Here is a 19463-nt window from a genome sequence, read left to right on the forward strand (position 1 = left end):
GGGCATGCCCCAATCTATAAGACTGTATAATTAAAAATTGATTTGGTGAGGTCAACTTTGAAGCCTATTTTTACAATGGGAAGGCAGTGATGTCTATCCACAAATCGGAAGCAAAGCAGATTCATACAAGGACTAGGACACTTGAGGAAACAAAAATGTCTAGAATGCAAGATCAAATGGATGCCATGGAGGCAAGATTGGTTAAAGTGATAAAAGAGTCTACAACTGAATGTAAGAAGGAATTGAAAAAAGATATAGAAGTTCTCAGAAAAGATTCCCAAGCAGTGTTAAAGAAAATGCAGGAGGATGAAGAAAAGGTGAAAGACCATGATGTAAGAATCAACACAGTGGATTCCACTATTAAAAAAATGCAAAAGAAAGCAGTACTACAAGACTGCAAATTAATGGAAAATCAGATACGTTTGAGAGGGGTGCCTGAATCCAATGAGACTGATTTAAGGACATATCTAATAAAAAATCATTTTTGGGAGATGACACTGATGAAACCAGCTATTTTTTATGACTATATTTACAGGGTTAATTCAGACTATGCAAGGAGAAATAAACTACCAAGGGATGTGGTAGTAAGATTTGTGACAAGAGATTTGGTGGGTAGGATTCTAAGTAAACAATTTTAGAATAAACTGGAGGTGGATGGCAGTAGTGTAAGAATCATGAAAGAATTGCCAAGGGAAGTTATAAATGACAGAAGATTGTATAAAAAACTGACTGACAAGCTGAGAGAAAGTGAAATGAGATACAGATGGATACTTCCAGAGGGTCTAAGTTTTGAATACAAAGGAAAGAGATTTACCATCACAAGTACTCAAGACATGACAAAGTTTTTGGAGTATCATAAAGAATTTGGGGGTACAGATTAAAAATAGAAAACCATGATGGATTACAAATTAATATCTTGGAATGTAAATGGACAATTCACCACAAAAAAGAAGGGCAACTTTTAATTGGATTGGGAAGCAAAAATGTAATATAACTTGCCTACAAAAAGTACACATTAAACAAATGGATTATAAATTTTTATGGAATAAGCAACTTGGTGTGGAATGTTGTTCATTGGCTAAGGAGAAAAAAAAGGGGTGTGGTTTTTTATGTGAAGCAAAAACTAGACCCAAAGCTGATTTTAAAGATGATGATGGTAGATTTATTGTGGTGAAAATGATATTGAACCATAAAAGAAATTTGTTATTGGGAATGTATGCCCCAAATGGAGAAAAAGACTCTTTCTTTAAGGACATTATGCAACAATTAGATCAAGTGACATATGAGCAAATTATGTTAATGGGCGATTTTAATGGAATGGTTAAAAAATATTTTGGACAGATCAGGGGAAAAAAATAACAAAGGAAAACTACCAAAGTCATTTTCTGAACTAGTTAAACAAGAAAGTCTGGAGGACGTATGGAGGGAATTTAACCCCAAAGAACGTGACTACACTTTCTTTTCAGCAAGACATAATTCTTTCTCAAGAATTGAAGTTATGGATTACAAAAAATCTGGGACTTATAATGGAAAAAATAGAGATTCTTCCTAAAATAGGGGCAGACCATAAACTATTAATGTGGTCTGCAAAACCTATAAAAAAAGACTTTAAGATGGCGGATAAATGAAGATTTGCTGCAGAAAAAGGTAGTAGTAGAGTCTCTGGAAAAGGAGACTAAATCTTTCTTTCAAATAAATGAAAATGAGGACATTCAATTTCAAACCATGTGGGATGCATATAAAGCGGTAATGGGGGGCATCCTAATTACATTGAACAATAAAGATAAAAAAGCCAAAAACAAACAAATGATAGACTTACAAAAAGAGATTGGAAAGAAGGAGAAATAGGTCTTATCTATTATTGTACTACTTAATTAAAACATTTCACCTTTGGCACAAAGCAGCTTGTAATACATACTCAAAATATGAAACAATAAAACCTTGGAGTCTACCCAAAGTAATGAATTGTAATAAACAGTAAATAAAATAACAATAAAATGCCTGCCAGTTAACCGGTGAACAAAATAGCCCCACACCACCTTCTGGAAGTTTCCAAGGATGACACTCCTCTCCTCTCCTTGGGGATATCCATCAATAAAGTGGGAACAACCCCTGACAAAGCATAGGTTCTCATCTAGTACAGAGCATGATATTCAGTTTTCTAGAGAAAATCCAATTTTCCAGCCTTGTTTGGTGAGTAAATTCTGGTATCAATACAAAACCTGAACAAAGCTTCTTTACCTCTTACCAACTCATTAAGAATCCTGAATACATTTCAAAAACATTACCTCAAAAGAATAAAACAGTTGCATTCTCCTGGCACTCAGGCAATACTCGTTCTTTTCTACCCCTAATATAGGGGCATCAAACTCATTTGTTATGAGGGCCAGATCTGACATAAGTGAGACCTTGTTGGGCCGGGCCATGTAAGGTTGGGTCAGGCCATGTCAGACTGGGCCATGTCAGGCTGGGCCATATGTGTATATATTTAAGTTTAGGTAGCAGAGATATCAACTTTATAAAGGACATGGACAAACACAATTAAATATTTTTTTTAAAAAAAACTTGAAATATGCTTAAAATGTTAGCACTTGTTGGTCTTAAAGATGCTTTCTTTGTATTTCTCCCATGGGATCCAGGGAACTGGGCACACAAAGCTGTGGCTCCTTCCTTCCTTCCCCAGGGGACAGGGAAGGGAAGAGCCTCAGCCAATAGAAGGGAGAGAGGCTTGACTCAGTAACTCTGCTGTGCAATTGAGAGAGCCTGGAAAAACAAGCTCTACCTTTCCTTCCCCGCTCCTTCCTCCACAAGGGAGGAACCTGGTATAATGGACTCAAGCAAAAAGCCTGGACGCTGGAGACAGCTTGCAATGATTGGCTGTGTCATAACCAAGGTTATGACAATATATCAAAATGCAAGAGGCTGACAGCAGGAAAAAACGCCTCAGAGTTGAGCTTGGGTTTTGGAACAGTTCAATTCAGTCTGAGAACTGTGGAGTTTAGTCAGAGATCTGAAGCTGGTCAGTTGTGAAAGCAACTGGAAAGGAGCAGAGACAGCCTGTGGGCTGAGTTCCTTTGGAGACAGAACAGAGTTCTGTGTTCTGTCTGTGAGAGAGTTATTGGGCAAAAGGGGGCAAAACCAGGCACCTTCTGTGAGGAGAAACTCTGAGAACTGTCAGCACATCAGGGCAGACTCCTGGTCTAAATTAGAACACTCTAACACACAAATACTGTTCAATGTTTTTAATATATTCTTAAACCTGCCTGTTTGTATTTTTGACCTACTTCAGCCTGACAAATCTCTGGAGTTTAGAGATTGTTTATTTTGAATTGCCTGCCAATTGATTTGCCTTTAAATAGCCTAATTAATATTATTTTACCCCCTCCCTTGCCTTTTGTGATCCAATAAATATTCTTTGTGGTTTTTGAAAACGTTTGGTGCCTATTTTATACTTCTGACTGGATTTCAGTCTGTCTGCCTGAGGTACTGGGGAGAAGGTGACAAGAAAATTTTATAGTGGTCACCCTCCCAAGCTGACCCTGACTGGTTCTTCAAACCTGGCAAAGCAAGCTGTGATGCAGAAGGAAGCAAGAGATAGGGAGAAGGAAGCAGATGGCAGCCAGTTGCTCAGGAGCCCGATAGGAGCCCTCCAGGCCTGATTCAGTCCCCGGGATGGATGTCTGACATTCCTGTCCTAATAGTTCCTTTAATTTGATTGGAACATTCATTCCTCAAGCTGTATTGACTGTTGCTTTTTGGTCAGAAAAAAATGAAGGCATTTGAATACAGTCCTGCACAGACTACTTAACAGTACAATCCTATGCAATCTTTTCAAAGGGGGGGTGGTGGTCTGGAAAAACAGGTGGCAGAACTCTCAAGAGGGAAATGAAGGAGAAACACATGGGTGCCCTCTCATGAATTCTTAAACATTTTTTGAGAATTTTGTTTCCACCAAGAGGTTCCAGAACTATGTTCCACTGTGTTCCCCCAGAAAAAAAAAGCCCTGAGACTTTTTCTAGTCAATACTCTTTTCCCCCCAGTAGATTTAAACTGGAGTCATTCTGCAGCAGATTGCCTGCAGATCTCATGGCTTTTGATGTGCAGGAGACTTGAATGGGTAGACTGAGAACAGTCAGCAATTTCTCTAGCTATAATGCAGGAGAAGAGCACTGTTCTTCCATCAGGAGTATTGGTTTATAAAACCTCAGTCCTTTTTATTGCAAATTCTGTTTTGGCAGAATGGTTCTTAGGAAAGCTACTGTGCAAGAAGGAAGTAATGGTGAGGGAACATCGCACCTGGGAAATCGTTGTGTGACCTCCTGTCCTTCATTCAAAAGGAGCCTTATTCTAAACATGAATCAGAGCTTTTAAGATCCAGGAAGTATTTTCTCCCATCATTTATACTAAAACCTAAACATAGCCAGCAATAATGAAGTATACACCAAAATACCCTATAAAGCAAAGGTCCCCATTGTGGTGCCCATATTGCCTGACAACACCTTTCCTTGTCCCCACAAAGTGTTTTTAGAAAGTAAATGGAGCTACATGGAGCTTTTGGCCAATTGGATGTCTTATTGGAAAGTGGAGATATCAGCTATGTGAATTTTTCAATATGTTTCAACGGCAACTGCCACCACCGTGTTGGTTTCATTCTCTTGCTTGTCTTTCTCATAGTATTTTTTATAAATTACCCTTTTTCCTCCCTGTGTTTGGACTTCCTCTGTGAATTTGTGTGTGTGCATGCCCATGGGCATGTGTGACTCCACCTCCGGCAGCACCCATTCTGTGCTTGTCTCTGTGTCTTATGGCAGCCCACCACACCGGGTCAGAATTCCAGATGTGCTCATGAGCTCAAAAGGGTCAGGGACCCCTGTCCTGGAATAACAATTCTTGTCATATGTATAACATTCTACCCCACCACTGTTCTCTCAACAACCTAGGAAGATAAGTCTATCAGGGTACCCAACAAGCTTTGTCACAAGCAGGGATATGAATCTGGGTCTCCCTAATTCAACCCCAAACCATTATTCCAGAATAGTTTGATAAAAAACCAAGATGTACAATCAAATATAGACTATGGGCATACAAATAGCCACAAGTATAGCCACCTTCAAGAGGGGTTTAGATAAAAATATGGAGCACAGGTCCATCAGTGGCTATTAGCCACAGTGTATGTGTGTATATAACATTTTTTGCCACTGTGTGACACAGAGTGTTGGACTTGATGGGCCGTTGGCCTGATCCAACATGGCTTCTCTTATGTTCTTATGTTCTCTTATGTTCTTATGTTAAATATAGGCAGTGCAGAGCTCAGTTATAATTCTACAGAAACTCCAGATAGAGTTGCCACCTGGGAGCGTTTGGAGTAGGATCATCAACCTCCAAATGGTGGATGGTGGTCTTCTGGAATTACAATGGATCTCCAGACCACATAAATCAGTTTTCATGGATAAAATGGCTGCTTTGGAGGGAGAATAGAGCCCCGTGGCGCAGAGTGGTAAAGCAGCAGTACTGCAGTACTGTGGTCTGAACTCTCTGCTCACGACCTGAGTTTGATTCCGGCGGAAGCTGGATTCAGGTAGCCAGCCCAAGGTTGACTCAGCCTTCCATTCTTCCGAGGTTGGTAAAATGAGTACCCAGCTTGCTGAGGGGAAAGTGTAAAAGACTGGGGAAGGCAATGGCAAACCACCCCGTAAAAAGTCTGCTGTGAAAACGTTGTGAAAGCAACGTCACCCCAGAGTTGGAAATGACTGGTGCTTGCACAGGGGACCTTTCCTTTCCTTGGAGGGTGAATTCTATGGCATTATACCCTGTTGAGGTCCCTCCCCTCCCCAAACCTTGATCTTCCCAGGCTCCACTCCCAAACCTTCAGGAATGTCTCAATCCGAAGCTGGAAAACCTGATTTGGAGGACAGAAGCGCTTGGAGGCAGGGACTGAGGAAACAATATCACGGCATCATTAGTACTCTCGATTAAGTAGATTAAGTGTTCCTACTGCTCTTCTAAACCACTGTGTAGGCCAGAATGTGGGGGCTGTGGTAGGCAACCTAGAAATGGAGTGGGTGATGGAGGGTAAGGTGACCAGATCCACATTGAGAAATTCCCGGAGATTTAGGGATGGAGCCTGGGAAGGAAGGAATCTCAGTGAGTACCATAGAGTCCACGCTCCAAAATATCCATCCAGTACTGGCTGAGTAGCTCCAGGGTTTTTTGGAGAACACACTGGCCACAGATCCATTCCAGTCCGGCTTCTGCTCTGGCCAAAGGACAGGGATGGTGCCGGTCACCCTCATGGACAATCTCTACAGGCAGCTAGATTGAGGCAGCTGTTGCTGTTAGATCTAACAGCAAGCTCTCACTCTTTCCCTCCCTCCCCACTTTTCTTCCCCTAGGGAGGAAGAGGGGAAGGAGCCTCAGCCAATGGAGGGAAGAGAGGCTTTGCTCTGTAGCTCTTGTGCAATTGAGAGAGCCTGCCAAAGCAAGCTGTGACACAGAAGGAAGCAGGAGAGAGGGAAAAGGAAGCAGAAGAGAGTCGGTTGTTTATGGGATGGATACAAGCCCTGTGGGGGCCAGGTCCATCTGCAGGCTGCACGTTTAATACCCCTGGTTTAATTAATTAGGCACTCTTAGCTGTGGACCTGCAGCCAGATCCTCAGTGAAACTCTATTCATTTCAGGCAATGCCATGCCAATTTGTAAGATCTCAAATTTCTGGGCCAAATAGTGCTCTCTATACCTTTACAGTTACATGACAGATTGGAATATTGCAGCTACACTCACACATACGCTCTCTCTCTCTCTCTCTCTCTCTCTCTCTCTCTCTCACACACACACACACACACACACACACACAGAGTTATTTGCATTGACAGAAATCACCTATGAGTTACTAAGATGAACCTGTAGCAAAGGTTAAGAGGCCACAACCACATCAGATAAGGAGAGAACTCCCTCTTGGTTTGTTGGCTGTTCTTTAGGACAGGGAAATCCCAGCTTTCGTTTCCTCCTCTACTCTTTGCAGTTCTTCAACTATAAGCAAAGGGGGGGGGGGGGGATGAAATGGTTTGTATTTCTTTAGTTTCCATTTACTATAGCCCAGAATATGATGACAAATACCCATTATTTCTTGGACAAATCTACAGCCATATGAGTTACATGAGGATGTAATTAAAATCAGGGAATTCCCCTGCTTGTTTCACTTCTGAAGAACATTAGGTAATGAACCTTCACTGTCAAACACCCGGAAGTAACCCATTTTCTTCACTGTAGCACCTCAAAGGCTGGCTGGCCTTGCTAGTTTTTGCAGGTATTTAATTTAGAAGGGAACGGCAAAAGATGAGATGGCTGGACAGCGTTACTGATGTAACTAACACGAATTTGAGCAGATTTCAGAGGATGGTGGAAGACAGGAGGGCCTGGCATGACTTTGTCCATGAGGTCGCAAAGAGTCAGACTTGACTGTATGACTGAACAACAAACCATTTTAAATATGTTTGTTACAGAATCAAAGCAAAAAGCATAGCATTCTGTTTCAAACTAAAACATACTGCCTAAAAAGGGATCTACAAAACACAGAGAATAATCTGAGCACATGCTTGGCATAAAATTCTTTCTTCACTATTTACTTCTTAAGTTTTTGTACATGACCATTGCTTAAGTACAAAACTTGTGCTTAATTGATTGTACTTAACCACTGGGCGACTGAAGGCATTTCGGCTGTTCTACCCCCTGCACTCCCCCCCTCCCCCAAAACCTGTGCAAACAACATAATCCCGTCTGTGAAGATACACATGGCATCCATTTACAGGTATGTGGTTGGTGTTATGCGTTCCATTCTAATTGTTGCCATACAAAAACGCTTTGTAGGGGGGAATTTTCAATTATCATTTTTAGACATGTAGGTGATTTTTTTTTAATTGGGTGGTAAAAATATAATATATCTATCAGCAAACAAAAAAGGGGGGGCAGAGTCAAAGACTGCACTTGGCCAGCTGCACTGGATTGCCTTGGACCCAGTTAATGGCCTTGTGGGTCTGGGAGGGTGTAACAGGCATAAGTCATGCCCATAGACTTCCCCTTCACCACTGGCCCAAGTGGCACTGCCAGCAAGGCAGGGGCTCATCTCAGTAGCTTTGGCAGAAAACCTTTTTCTGTGTGCCAAGAAAAATGCTCTGGGGCACTACTGTTCTGCATGTACACTTAAGGTTGCCTACCTCATTCTAGGTCTGTTTCACATGGAAGCCTTCCACATGCACAACTGCAGCATTCTTTTCTCCAAGTTTTGTCACAATGACATTTTCAATTTATTGTCCTTCCGTTACTTTCTTGTTATTTGTTGGTGCTTTTTCAAACCACCGTTTATCAGATTGAAAAAAAAAACATAGAGGAATCACACAAAAGCCTTTGAAAGATAACCTTAAAAACAACAAGATGAGGAATCCCAGAGAAAAAAATTACTGTGACTAAGCATCCAAACCATTGCAACATGTGAAAAGACACAAGCAATATCTCAGAAAGTCCATTTCCATGTGCATCACTTGACATACATGTGTGAAAAAGATTTCTTACCATGGATATTACAACATAGTACATGGTATCACCCAAACACGACAATAAAAGTAAAACATTCAGCCGAGAAGCAGAGTAGTAAGTATAATTGTGAATTATTAGCCCAAATACATCATTCTTTAAAGTTGTACCTTTTACATAGCCATCTATCTGTCTGTCTGTCTGTCTGTCTGTCTATCTATCTATCTATCTATCTATCTATCTATCTATCTATCTATCTATCTATCTATCTATCTATCTATCTATCATCATCTCCATTTTCCAGACAGAAATAAACTTCTCCCAAGCCATTACTATCTCTTCACATATCTTCTATAACGGTAACAAAACAGACTGGCTTTTATGCTGAAAACTGCTATCAAACTCATATGTTATGAGGGCCGGATCTGACATAAATGAGACTTTGAGGGGCCAGGCCATGTTGGGTTGGGCCGAGCCATGTCGGGCCGGGCCTTGTGTGTACCTAGTTTTAGGTAGCAGAGAGAGATATTTTATAAAGAACACAAACACAAATATATATTTTAAAACTTAAAACATGCTTAAAACGGTAGCACTCATTGGACTTAAAGGTGCTTTCTTTGTATTTCTCCCATGGGATCCAGGGAACTGGGCAAAGGCAGCTCTGGTTCTTTCCTTCCTTCCCCAGGAACTGGGGTGGGTGGGAAGCCTCAGTCAATAGAAGGAAGAGAGGTTTGTCTCAGTAGCTCTGCTGTGAAATTGAGAGAACATGGCAAAGCAAGCTCTTCCTCCCCCCCTTCCTCCCCAAGGGAGGAGCTCAGTCAATGGAGAAAATAAAGGTTTTGCTCTGTAGCTCCTGTGCAATTGAGCAAGCCTGGCAAAGCAAGCTGTTATGCAGAAAGAAGCAAGAGAGAGGGAGAAGGAAGCAGATGACAGCCAATTGCTCGGGGGCCTGATAGGAGCCCTCCAGGGGCCTGATTCAGCCCCCAAACTGCATGTTTGACACCCCTGCAGTAGGGTTTTTAAGGCAAGAGATGAATAGTGGTTTGTCATTGCCAGCTTCTGTATAACAACCCTAGATTTCCTTGTTAGCTCTCTTCCAAGCATCAACCAGGGCCAACCATGCTTTTTTTGCAATAACTAGATAAGAAACTTCAAAGTCTTGTTTTATGAGTAACCAAATTATAGCATTGCAACAGCCATCAGAATTACTAACTCTGAAGTATTTCAAAATGTTTGTTGGGTTAGATGCAATGAAATTCTTCTACTAAGTCTGTCAGCAACATAGGAAAATAAAATTAAAAAAACTAAAAAAAACACCAACATAATCCACACAATACATTTTATCAGGACCAACCGAATGACCCATAACCATGTGATGGTCTCAACAAAGCTATAATGTGAACTGTGTTCTGCATTTGAGGGTTTTTTTCTTTTGGACCAGTATGGCTGCCAGCTTCTTCCAACAGGGAAAGCTTACTTGGACAGAACAAACTTATTTCCAGAGAAGCAAGCATCCTTCCACAAGCCCACAGTTCCTTGCTTAGCAGAAGAAAGTCATTGAATCAGGGATGGATTGGCCCTTTACCTTATTATATACTTATGTTCCTAGTAGGCCACTGCCGTGGAGGCCCTTTGGAGACCAGGCATAAGCTAAGGGCTGCAAGGCTGGCAGTGCTACAGCGTCCATACCACTTGGACTCAGGCCATGGTGAATGATCGTTATGAGTGGAAGCTCTCCTGAAACCGAGCCTACACCCATAATCATCACAGCCCAGGTCCAAATGATGTGGAACCTGTGACACTGCCGGCACCACAGGATTTGCTTAGCGCATATTGGATCCAACTATATATGAATTTAGTTTCTCTATCACACAGCCAGCTGCTGAGTTAGAAACGAGTAAGCTAGAACCTGATTATGGGATGGAGGAAAATTCCACCTCCTAGGCTGCTCTCCTTTCCTGTTCCTGTCTGAAGAAGCTCATTGAAATACAGCAGATTTTTACATTCAGCAACTCTTGTGAGTGAACTACCCCCGTGAGATAACAAAAGTGTGAGCTTGCAAACTCTGTTTATTTTAGCTGTGTGTGTGTCCCTTAAAAAGCCATGCTTGGAAATGCTTCCAAAGCCTGACAAAGGGACTTGTGGGGGTATGACAAATTTCACTTTCATTTAGTGGAAGTGCACCTGCCAAGGTAGGCAAAAAAAGAGGATAAGGAAATGAAGACTGTATTCAAAGGAACTGTGTTGCTGTATATTTATTTATTTAGAGAATTGGATAGTCTCCTGGCTCCACCCCCCAAAGTCCCCAGATATTTCCTGAGTCAGTTCTGGTAACCCTAAAGCTGCACAGAATGTTCGACATAAGACTGGAGGACTGGAAAAAGAGCAAGTGGGTGGAGGGAGAATAGATGCTTTGGTAATGGGGAAGGAGAATTCAGGCAGATGGACAGGGGAGTGGGGGGCCCCCTGGAACTCTCTACCCAGGACCCAATGGACCCTGAAACCAGCCCAGCTAGATCCTAAAGTCCTAGATCTGCAATGGTAAATCCTACGTATTTGAAAAGAAAATTGCCATCATTTCAGATGCAAAGTCCAGAAACAGAGCATGGTTTCAATTATTTGTTCTTTGAGGCCTTCTCTCGTTCTGTTAGCAATCTAGGGTTGCCAAGTCCAATTCAAGAAATATCTGGGGACTTTGGGGGTGGAGCCAGGAGACTTTGGGGGTGCAGCCAGGAGACATTAGGGGTGGAGCCAAGATCAAGGCTGTGACAAGCATAATTGAACTCCAAATGGAGTTCTGGGCATCACATTTAAAGGGACGGCACACCTTTTCAATTCCTTCCTTCCATAGGAAATAATGAAGGATAGGGGCACCTTCTTTTGGGGCTCATAGAATTGGACCCCCTGATCCAATCATTTTGAAACTTGGAGGGTATTTTGGGGAGAGGCACTAGATGCTATACTGAAAATTTGGTGCCTCTATCCCAAAAAACAGCCCCCTCCAGAGCCCCAGATACCCACAGATCAATTCTCCATGGTTTTCTATGGGGATAAATCTCCATAGGGAATAACAGAGTTCCCAGCAGACATTTCCCTCCCCTCCCCCCGCTTTCTGATGACCCTGAAGCGGGGGGGAGGGTCTCCAAACCGGGGATCCCCTGCCCCCACCTCTGGGGATTGGCAACCCTATAGCAATCACATTTACCTTAATAACGGAACTGAAAACTTTACTATCATAAAGCAGTCAGCAGTGTTTGGTCACCATGGAGTCGCATTTGAAATCAGTACATCTACAATGCTGCCACCAAGTGGGGCTATCTAAAAACACAATTTAAGCCAATGTTCTGAAAGCATTTATAATGTTCTGACAGCACAACAGTGCTATCCAGTTCAGGCACAGTTCTGGTGAAGTACATCCAAATTAATTTAAACAGCTTTAATAGCTTAATTATTGATGATCAAATTTTATTGCATTCATTTGGCATTTATCACACACATTCTCTAAGGATCTCAAGGTGGCACGCTTGATTTTCTCTTCACACTGACTCTGAAAAGTAGTTCAGGCTGTGTGAGAGTGACTGAAGGTCATTCGGTAAGTTTTATGTCTGAGTAGACATCTGAACGCAAGCTTCCCCATTCCTAGTCTCTCACGCTAACTGCTACCTCAGCCAGGGCTCCGTAAAAGCATTCCGCTATGATGCTTTCAGATCCAAAGGCTTAGACTAACAACAGTTAAAGAAATGACTGAAAATAGTGCACGATAGATAGATAGATGATAGATAGATAGATAGATAGATAGATAGATAGATAGATAGATAGATAGATAGATAGATAGATAGATAGATAGATAGATAGATAGATAGATTTATTGTCATTGTTCTCAAAAAAGAAAATGAGAGCAACGAAATGAGGTGCTCTTCCACAAACATACCAACACATCAACACCCCCCTCCAAAAAGGACATATACATAGACCATTTAAATGCATCTAAAAACAAATACCCATTCATAACCCTGCATTTAGCCTAACCACGGCACTTGGATAGAAGCTGCCCTTGAATCTATTTGTCTTAGCCTTCAACACTCTGTATCGCCTACCTGACGGTAAGATCTCAAATAGCAAGTGGCCTGGATGTGAAGGGTCCCTTAAGATCATTTGTATCTTCCTTTTACATCCCCTATTATACAGATCCTCCAATGAGGGGAGAGAACATCCACAAATCTTCTGTGCTCTTACCAAAGTAAGCTAATAAACACTTCACTTGAATCCAGATCACAGATGAAACTATTAAAACATTATACTCTGTGTAAAGTTACCATGAACTTTACACAATAATTTCATAAATGCATATATTTTTAATTTCTACAAGGGTGACCAATGCCCTACCCAAAAACAGATGTTTGCCATCATTCTTTCTGATAACATTTCTAAGTCTCCTCCACGTGTCTTTAATGTTAGGAAATGACTGATCTGGTCGAGCAGTTCTTTCACAAGATTGAAGTTGTCCATTCCTGAAAACTTTTGCTAAATTTACTATCACAAATAACTAAGTTCAGCACTCTTAATTACTAATATCAATATTCAAGAACAGCAACAAAAATAAAAATAACCTCTGTAGCCATGGAAATATTTCTGGTTGACTTTTTTTTTTTTTTTTTTTACAGTTGGGGGTTGGGGAGGGGGTCTATTGAGGCACATCAGATTGCTTTTAAGCCTCTTTTCAACATGATGTCTAATCTGGGGCAAAAACGGTGATGTAAAAGAGTTGCACATTAGAAAATCAGGTGCATCTATTTGCTGCTATAGCAGTTATTCATCCATAAAAGGCAGACACAGACCGAAATTTAACATACCTGAGAACATGTGAGTCCACATTCCTCTATCCTGGGAATGAGCTGATAACCGTATGTTCCCCAAAGCATTGCAAAAATCTGAAGCTTAACTATCATTTTTTTTTAAAGAACCCTTTTATCTTGTAAGGAAAAAGGTCCCCCTTTCCAAATTTCAAAATAAACCACTCTTTGAGTCCCCCCCCCCTTGTAGAAAAAGCTTTTCCACTCTGACAACTCATTCACTTGTGCCAAATCTTTAAATACTGCAGGAGAAAGTCCCACCTCTAGTTTCTCCAGCTGGGCTCCTCCTCCTGCTTAGAAATCAAGATTAATTTCTAGTGTTTAAAGACCAAGACTTGTTTAACAGACCAGATGAGTCATAATTTTTTTTTTAAGTTCTTACTGGAAGCTGGTAAAATGTACTCCCAAGTGGGGAAGGAATCTCTTTCTTGGGGATTTTAAGAGCTTAGGGAATTTGAATTAAACTTGCTTAGTCAGGGAAAAAAATATTGTTTGGTTGTAGAGTGTGTAAATATTTTCATTCTGATGAAATGTACAATAATGATCTTCAGCTAAACAGGAGGGAGCACAGCCGTTGAATTGTGCAAGGCTTCTAACACATAACAGATTTCTAACAATGAGCAAGCTAATGAGTTCCATTTGAAGCATTTTGATTAATAGGGCTGTTACATGATACATTCAATGGCATGTATGTTCCAGACTTCCATAGGAACATGCTGCAACTCACACATTCTTTTCTCCTCCTGCCCTTCCCCATCTTTCATAAGGATTCCTTCTTCCATTTCTCAAAATAACCATTCCAAGTAGTCTCCAGAACAGAAGCATAATTTCTCTGCCAACTTGTAACAAGGTCCCACAATATTTATGCCAATATTTACAGATAATCTTGTGAGTCAAAAAAAGAGAAAAAAAATCAACTTTATAAATGGATCACAGGATAACTGGCTTGCAGCCCTGCTAGATCCCAAGTCACAGAAAAGTGTCCCTATCCTCTGACATGCTTGGGCCTTAACGATCTCAGAAAGGATAAGGAACATACCAGTTCTGGGGCTCACACGCCATTCAGGAGTCTGGTGTGTAGTATTCTTTAAAGACCAAGGGCGTTTTCGCACTGACCTTACTCGGGAGCGACGTCCCTCTTCACCGCACAGCGTCTGCACGGATTTCGCACTAATTGCTCCGCAGAACCCGGAAGAGCCGCAAAGTCCCGCGGCTTTTGCATCGCAAATGTAAACCGCCAAAACCCAGTTTACATTTGCGACGCAAAAGCCACGGGACTTTGCTGCTCTTCCGGGTTCTGCGGAGCAATTAGTGCGAAATCCGCACAGACGCTGCACGGTGAAGAGGGACGTCGCTCCCAAGTAAGGTCAGTGCGAAAACGCTCCAAGTCTCCTATCTCTTTTCTTTGTGCCATTTTTACTGAAAATAGAAGAAGAGATAAAGGAAAATAAAAGAAGAGATAAAGACTGATAAACAAAAATAAATTTTCTCACAGGGCTGAGGGGAAACTGTCTCCAGAAATGTGGAAACAACATAGTAAGAGTCTGATTTTCAGAACAGAAGTGACTGGCTTGAAACAGGTTACGTGTCCTGTCTTCCCCATCCCTTCAAAACTGCAGTTTCCAAAGCTGTTTTTCTTTATTTAATATCAGGGTTTTATTCTTTACTCAAATTTGCATGTAACACATGGTTTGTCAAAGACACAACCTGGCACTGAATCACTGCATAAATATTGTGCCAGAGGATTCAATGTTATTTTACTTTAAATTATCCACTTGGCTAATGGGAACATGAACTGTCTCTGAGTGATGCAAATACTGTACTTAAAAAAAAAGCATATTGTTTTATGCACCTTAATAAACTTAAGGGGAAATCCCATATTCATAGTATTCTCTGGGTTACCAAAATATCATGCCAAAATATCAGGTGGAAACAGAATAATTATGAAGCAAGCAAGTGGCCAAATCTCCCAGAAAGAGAATTTGGACCTACAGGCCCTCAGTTACTAACTGTGGCTTTCACCTTTGAGGCCAGAAGTGAAGCCTGTGTCTACACAGGAGGCAGCAAGGAGGAGGGTGGAAGAGAGGTGGGACATAATATAGACTTGGGACATAATATAGACTTAGAAGCCTGAGAGAAAGTGTGGAAATGTAATAGAAAAATGCCTAGATCGATGAACTTAAAAGAAAATATTTATCTCAACTTGTCAGAGTATCAAAGAGAACTGTTTTAAGATGATGTACAGGTGGTATATGACTCTGAAAAAGTTGGCTAGGATGAGTAAGAAAATGTCGGATAGTTGTTGGAAATGTAAAAAACATGAAGTTTTTTTTTCACATGGGGTGGACTTGTGAAAAAGCGAAAGAATTCTGGAAGATGATACAACAAGAAATCTCCAAAATTTTGGGTTATGACTTTAAAAAAACTGCAGAGACTTTCCTGCTTGGATTACAATTAGAAAAATTTCCAAAGGAAGACAGGACTTTAATTTGGTACTTGCTCTCAGCTGCTAGGACATTGTATGCACAGCTGTGGAAACAAGAAAAAATACCAGAGAAATGGGACTGGATTGTGCAAGTTTTATCATGGAGTGAGATGGATAAACTAACTAGAACTCTAAGAGACTATGATTTAGATATATTCAAAAAGGAGTGGAAGAAATTTAAAGGATATATGGAGAAAGAGTGGAATGTAAAAAGACATTGGACAATTTTTTATTATTAATGAGAAAAAAAATATTGAACTTTGATTGCTTAGTGGTACCTTTAGTATTGAACTTAATCTATAACTTCGGGGAAGTCAACATTGGAGGGAGGGGGGGTTGAAATATCATATGGGTTAGTACAGAAAATTTATAATTAAGTTTTGTAACCATATGTTATCAATAAATTGTTAAACACAAAAAAGAAAATATTTACAAAATGTTTTATAGATGGCACTTAACCCCAGATAAGTTAGCAAAAATGTACCAAAATATGTCAAATATGTATTGGAAATGTACGAATACAACTGGAACTTTTTACCATGTGTGGTGGTTATGTGACAAAACCAAATCTTATTGGAAGATGGTACACGATCTACAAATGATCCTGAAAATGCAAGTTAGATTTCAACCAGGTTTTTTTATGAAACATATGACCAGAAGATCATTCCAGACAGGCCAAAGTGTTTTTAATACACACAGTGACTGCAGCCAGAATAATTTTTGCCAAATACTGGAAGCTACACAAAATACCAAGAAAAGAGGAATTATTATCTAAGCTTTTAGACTTCGCAGAAATAGGCATACTATCAGCCAGACTGAGAGATGCCAATCTCTGTGAAGCTAAGAAAACATGAGAGCCATTATATAACTGGTTACATTATAATATATGAACTTTCAAAATAAGATAACAATGTAATTTATGATAACCATTGCCGTGTAAAAATATATTCTTGTCATAGTAGGAGCCTTCAGAGATATTAATGATGATTGAATTACTGAATTATAAGATGTACTTGTAGAGAATGTTATAAGATTACCTATATTGATGACGATATGACATTAACAATGTATAAGCAGAAATACTATAAAAAATTTAATTCATGTACCCTACCCTTTTCCCTTTTCTTCTATTTTCCTTTTCACCTAGAAATCTAATAAATCTATATCAATCTCAGAAGAGAGTTGGGCAGCAAGGGCTAGCACAGCAGTGGCATGGAAGGGGCACCGGGGGCAGTAGGAAAATTATCTGTGGCATGGAAGGGGCACCGAGGCAGTAGGGCATATGTGGGTAGGGAGCGCCCACTGGCCACCCTTGTGGACAGGTGACACCCTAGGCAGCCACCTATATTTTTTTTTAAGTTTCGTAAACTTTATTTTAACTTTAAAGTTTGGTTACAATATTCAAAGCTGATAATCATGTAAGTAATAGTTACAATTATAGTTACATATCCGTTTCAGAGATAAAAACAAAATAAGAAGAAATATAGAATAATTATTACTGTCAATAATTAAAACTTAAGCACAATGGGTATTTCCGTTTTTATTGCCGATACTATTTTTGTTTTAACCTTTCCAGAATAGCTGAAATAAAAGAGTTTTACACAATAGCACCAAAAAATACAACATCTTACTATACAGTATTCTGCGTGGCAAAATATTTTGTTCAGATAAGTAGCTTATCACAGGGTACCATGCAGCAATAAAAAAAAGTTTCATGTTTTTCCATCAATAGGATTTGAGTCTGAGCTAAAATTTTGGCCATTATGAAATATTAACAGTCTTTGTTAATATGACCCTTGGCCTTTAACCTTTCAGTTTCTGCTGTCTTTCCTGAGGAATAGCAGACCATACATACAGACCATTTGTTTATGTGTTGCAGGCTTTACGTTTTGAGAACAGGACTTGAAAGAGGTTGTCAACATAGGTGAAGGAATTTTCACAATATCCTTCTCTGGGCCTGGATTTTTCCATTTCCAGGATCAGAAAATGGTTGTTTCGTTAGCCTTTCAGCACAGCCAAAATGTCTGCCAAGCCTGTGAACCAGACTTGATATCATTGCCATCCTGCCTAGGGGCCTAGAAATTGGACTGAGTTTTGCCTATCTTCTGTGGAAAAGAGACCATCCCAGTTCAGATGGGCATTGCTGTGTCATATTCATATTCCAGGGTTACATTGCAATATCACATTCCAGGGATGCATTGTTTGGATATCAGTCCAGGGGTGTCTCTCTGGATATCAACTCAGCCAATGTGAAGGCCGTCCCATTGTCTGAGACCAATGTTTCAGGCAGGCCATGGGTGCTGAAAACCCTGTGCGGGGCACCCAAGGCGGCCCGGGTTGATGTGGATGCTATGGGGCAACCTCTAACCACTTAGTATAGGAATCAACAATAAGGAAGAATGTTTGCCCCTGGAAGGGCCCCGCAAAATCCAGGTGCAGGTGGGACCAGGGGCTTTTGAGGGGGGGCCTGGCTGTGTTTCTTGACATGGCTGGCACCGAGCTACCCAGACTTCAATGGCCTTGTCCAGCCCCAGCCACCATACATTACCACACACTTCTCCCTCTTAACCTTGAGGCTCGTCCCATCGAAGCGCTGAAACACAGCCTGGATGTGAAAGACAAACTCTTCCTCTGTGGTGGCGGTGATTAACACATAATCAAAGAATGGTTGAACCCCAGGGATACCTTTGAGAAGAGATTCCATTAAGTTCTGGAAGATTCCCGGGGCCACGTTAACCCTAAACTGCAGCTGCTTGACCCAGAAGGCCCCCCTGTGAGTAACTATGGGTTTGGCCTCCATTGCTACAGCGTCCACAAAGAGTTGCTGGTAGGCCTGTGCCAAGTCCAGCTTTCCAAAAATTTTAGCTCCCACAAGTAATGCCAAGACATAACTAACCGCAGGGATTGGATACGCATGGTCCTGCAGCGCCTTATTAATTGTGCATTTGTAATCCGCACAAATGTGGATTCCTCTGGCCGCAATACTGTCATGTGAGCTGTAGCCTGGAGCGTGGTTCCATTTAAGTTGTGGCCCAAAGAAGATTTCACAATGGAAACATGCACTAAAACCTAGGGAGCATTGTTGCCACAAATTCCTGCCCATGAAGTCATATATTGCTGGTAGCAAAGAACTGACTATCTCTGGTTTCAACACCTGCATCTTTCAAAAGAAAGACAGTGTGGCTGCTATCAACAATCAGAAGTAAGCAGGTTGGTGACTGGAGTGATGCATCAAGGACTGAAGGACCATATATTTAAGAAGAATGAATAATCACATCCAGAGCTTTTTTTGAACTGGAACTCACTGGAACAGAATTCCTGCTACCTTCCAGAGCATTCCAGCTGGCTTGCAGAGCTTTCTGGCAGGCTTAGAGGGAAGGCAAGCACTTAGAGGACTGTCTCTTGAAGTGCCTGCCCTCTCCAAGCCTGCTTTCTCCAATCGTTTAGCTTAGAAAGAACAGGCACTTAGGAAGACTGCTAAGTGCCTGACTCCTAGGCTTGCCAGGACTCCGGGACCCAGTTTTGCAGGCTTCTCCCCCTCCCCCCAGCCAGTTGGCTGGCAGAGGGAAGCCCCAGCTCCAACAGCCACCATGTGCA

General features: G+C 41.1%; 1 protein-coding gene across 1 annotated transcript in view; it reads right to left on the reverse strand.

Annotated features, from left to right (window-relative positions):
* The window catches only part of IL17REL (interleukin 17 receptor E like), a 61875-nt gene extending 48283 nt beyond the window's left edge, over positions 1-13592 (reverse strand). Inside the window, exon 1 of the mRNA XM_060244543.1 lies at positions 13382-13592. Coding sequence (XP_060100526.1) covers positions 13382-13477 — 96 coding nt within the window. The 5' untranslated portion in view covers positions 13478-13592. The remainder of the gene's footprint in view (positions 1-13381) is intronic.
* Positions 13593-19463: the final 5871 nt, after the last annotated feature.

The sequence above is a fragment of the Heteronotia binoei genome, chromosome 8 (genome assembly GCF_032191835.1).
Source record: "Heteronotia binoei isolate CCM8104 ecotype False Entrance Well chromosome 8, APGP_CSIRO_Hbin_v1, whole genome shotgun sequence".
Lineage (NCBI taxonomy): Eukaryota > Metazoa > Chordata > Lepidosauria > Squamata > Gekkonidae > Heteronotia > Heteronotia binoei.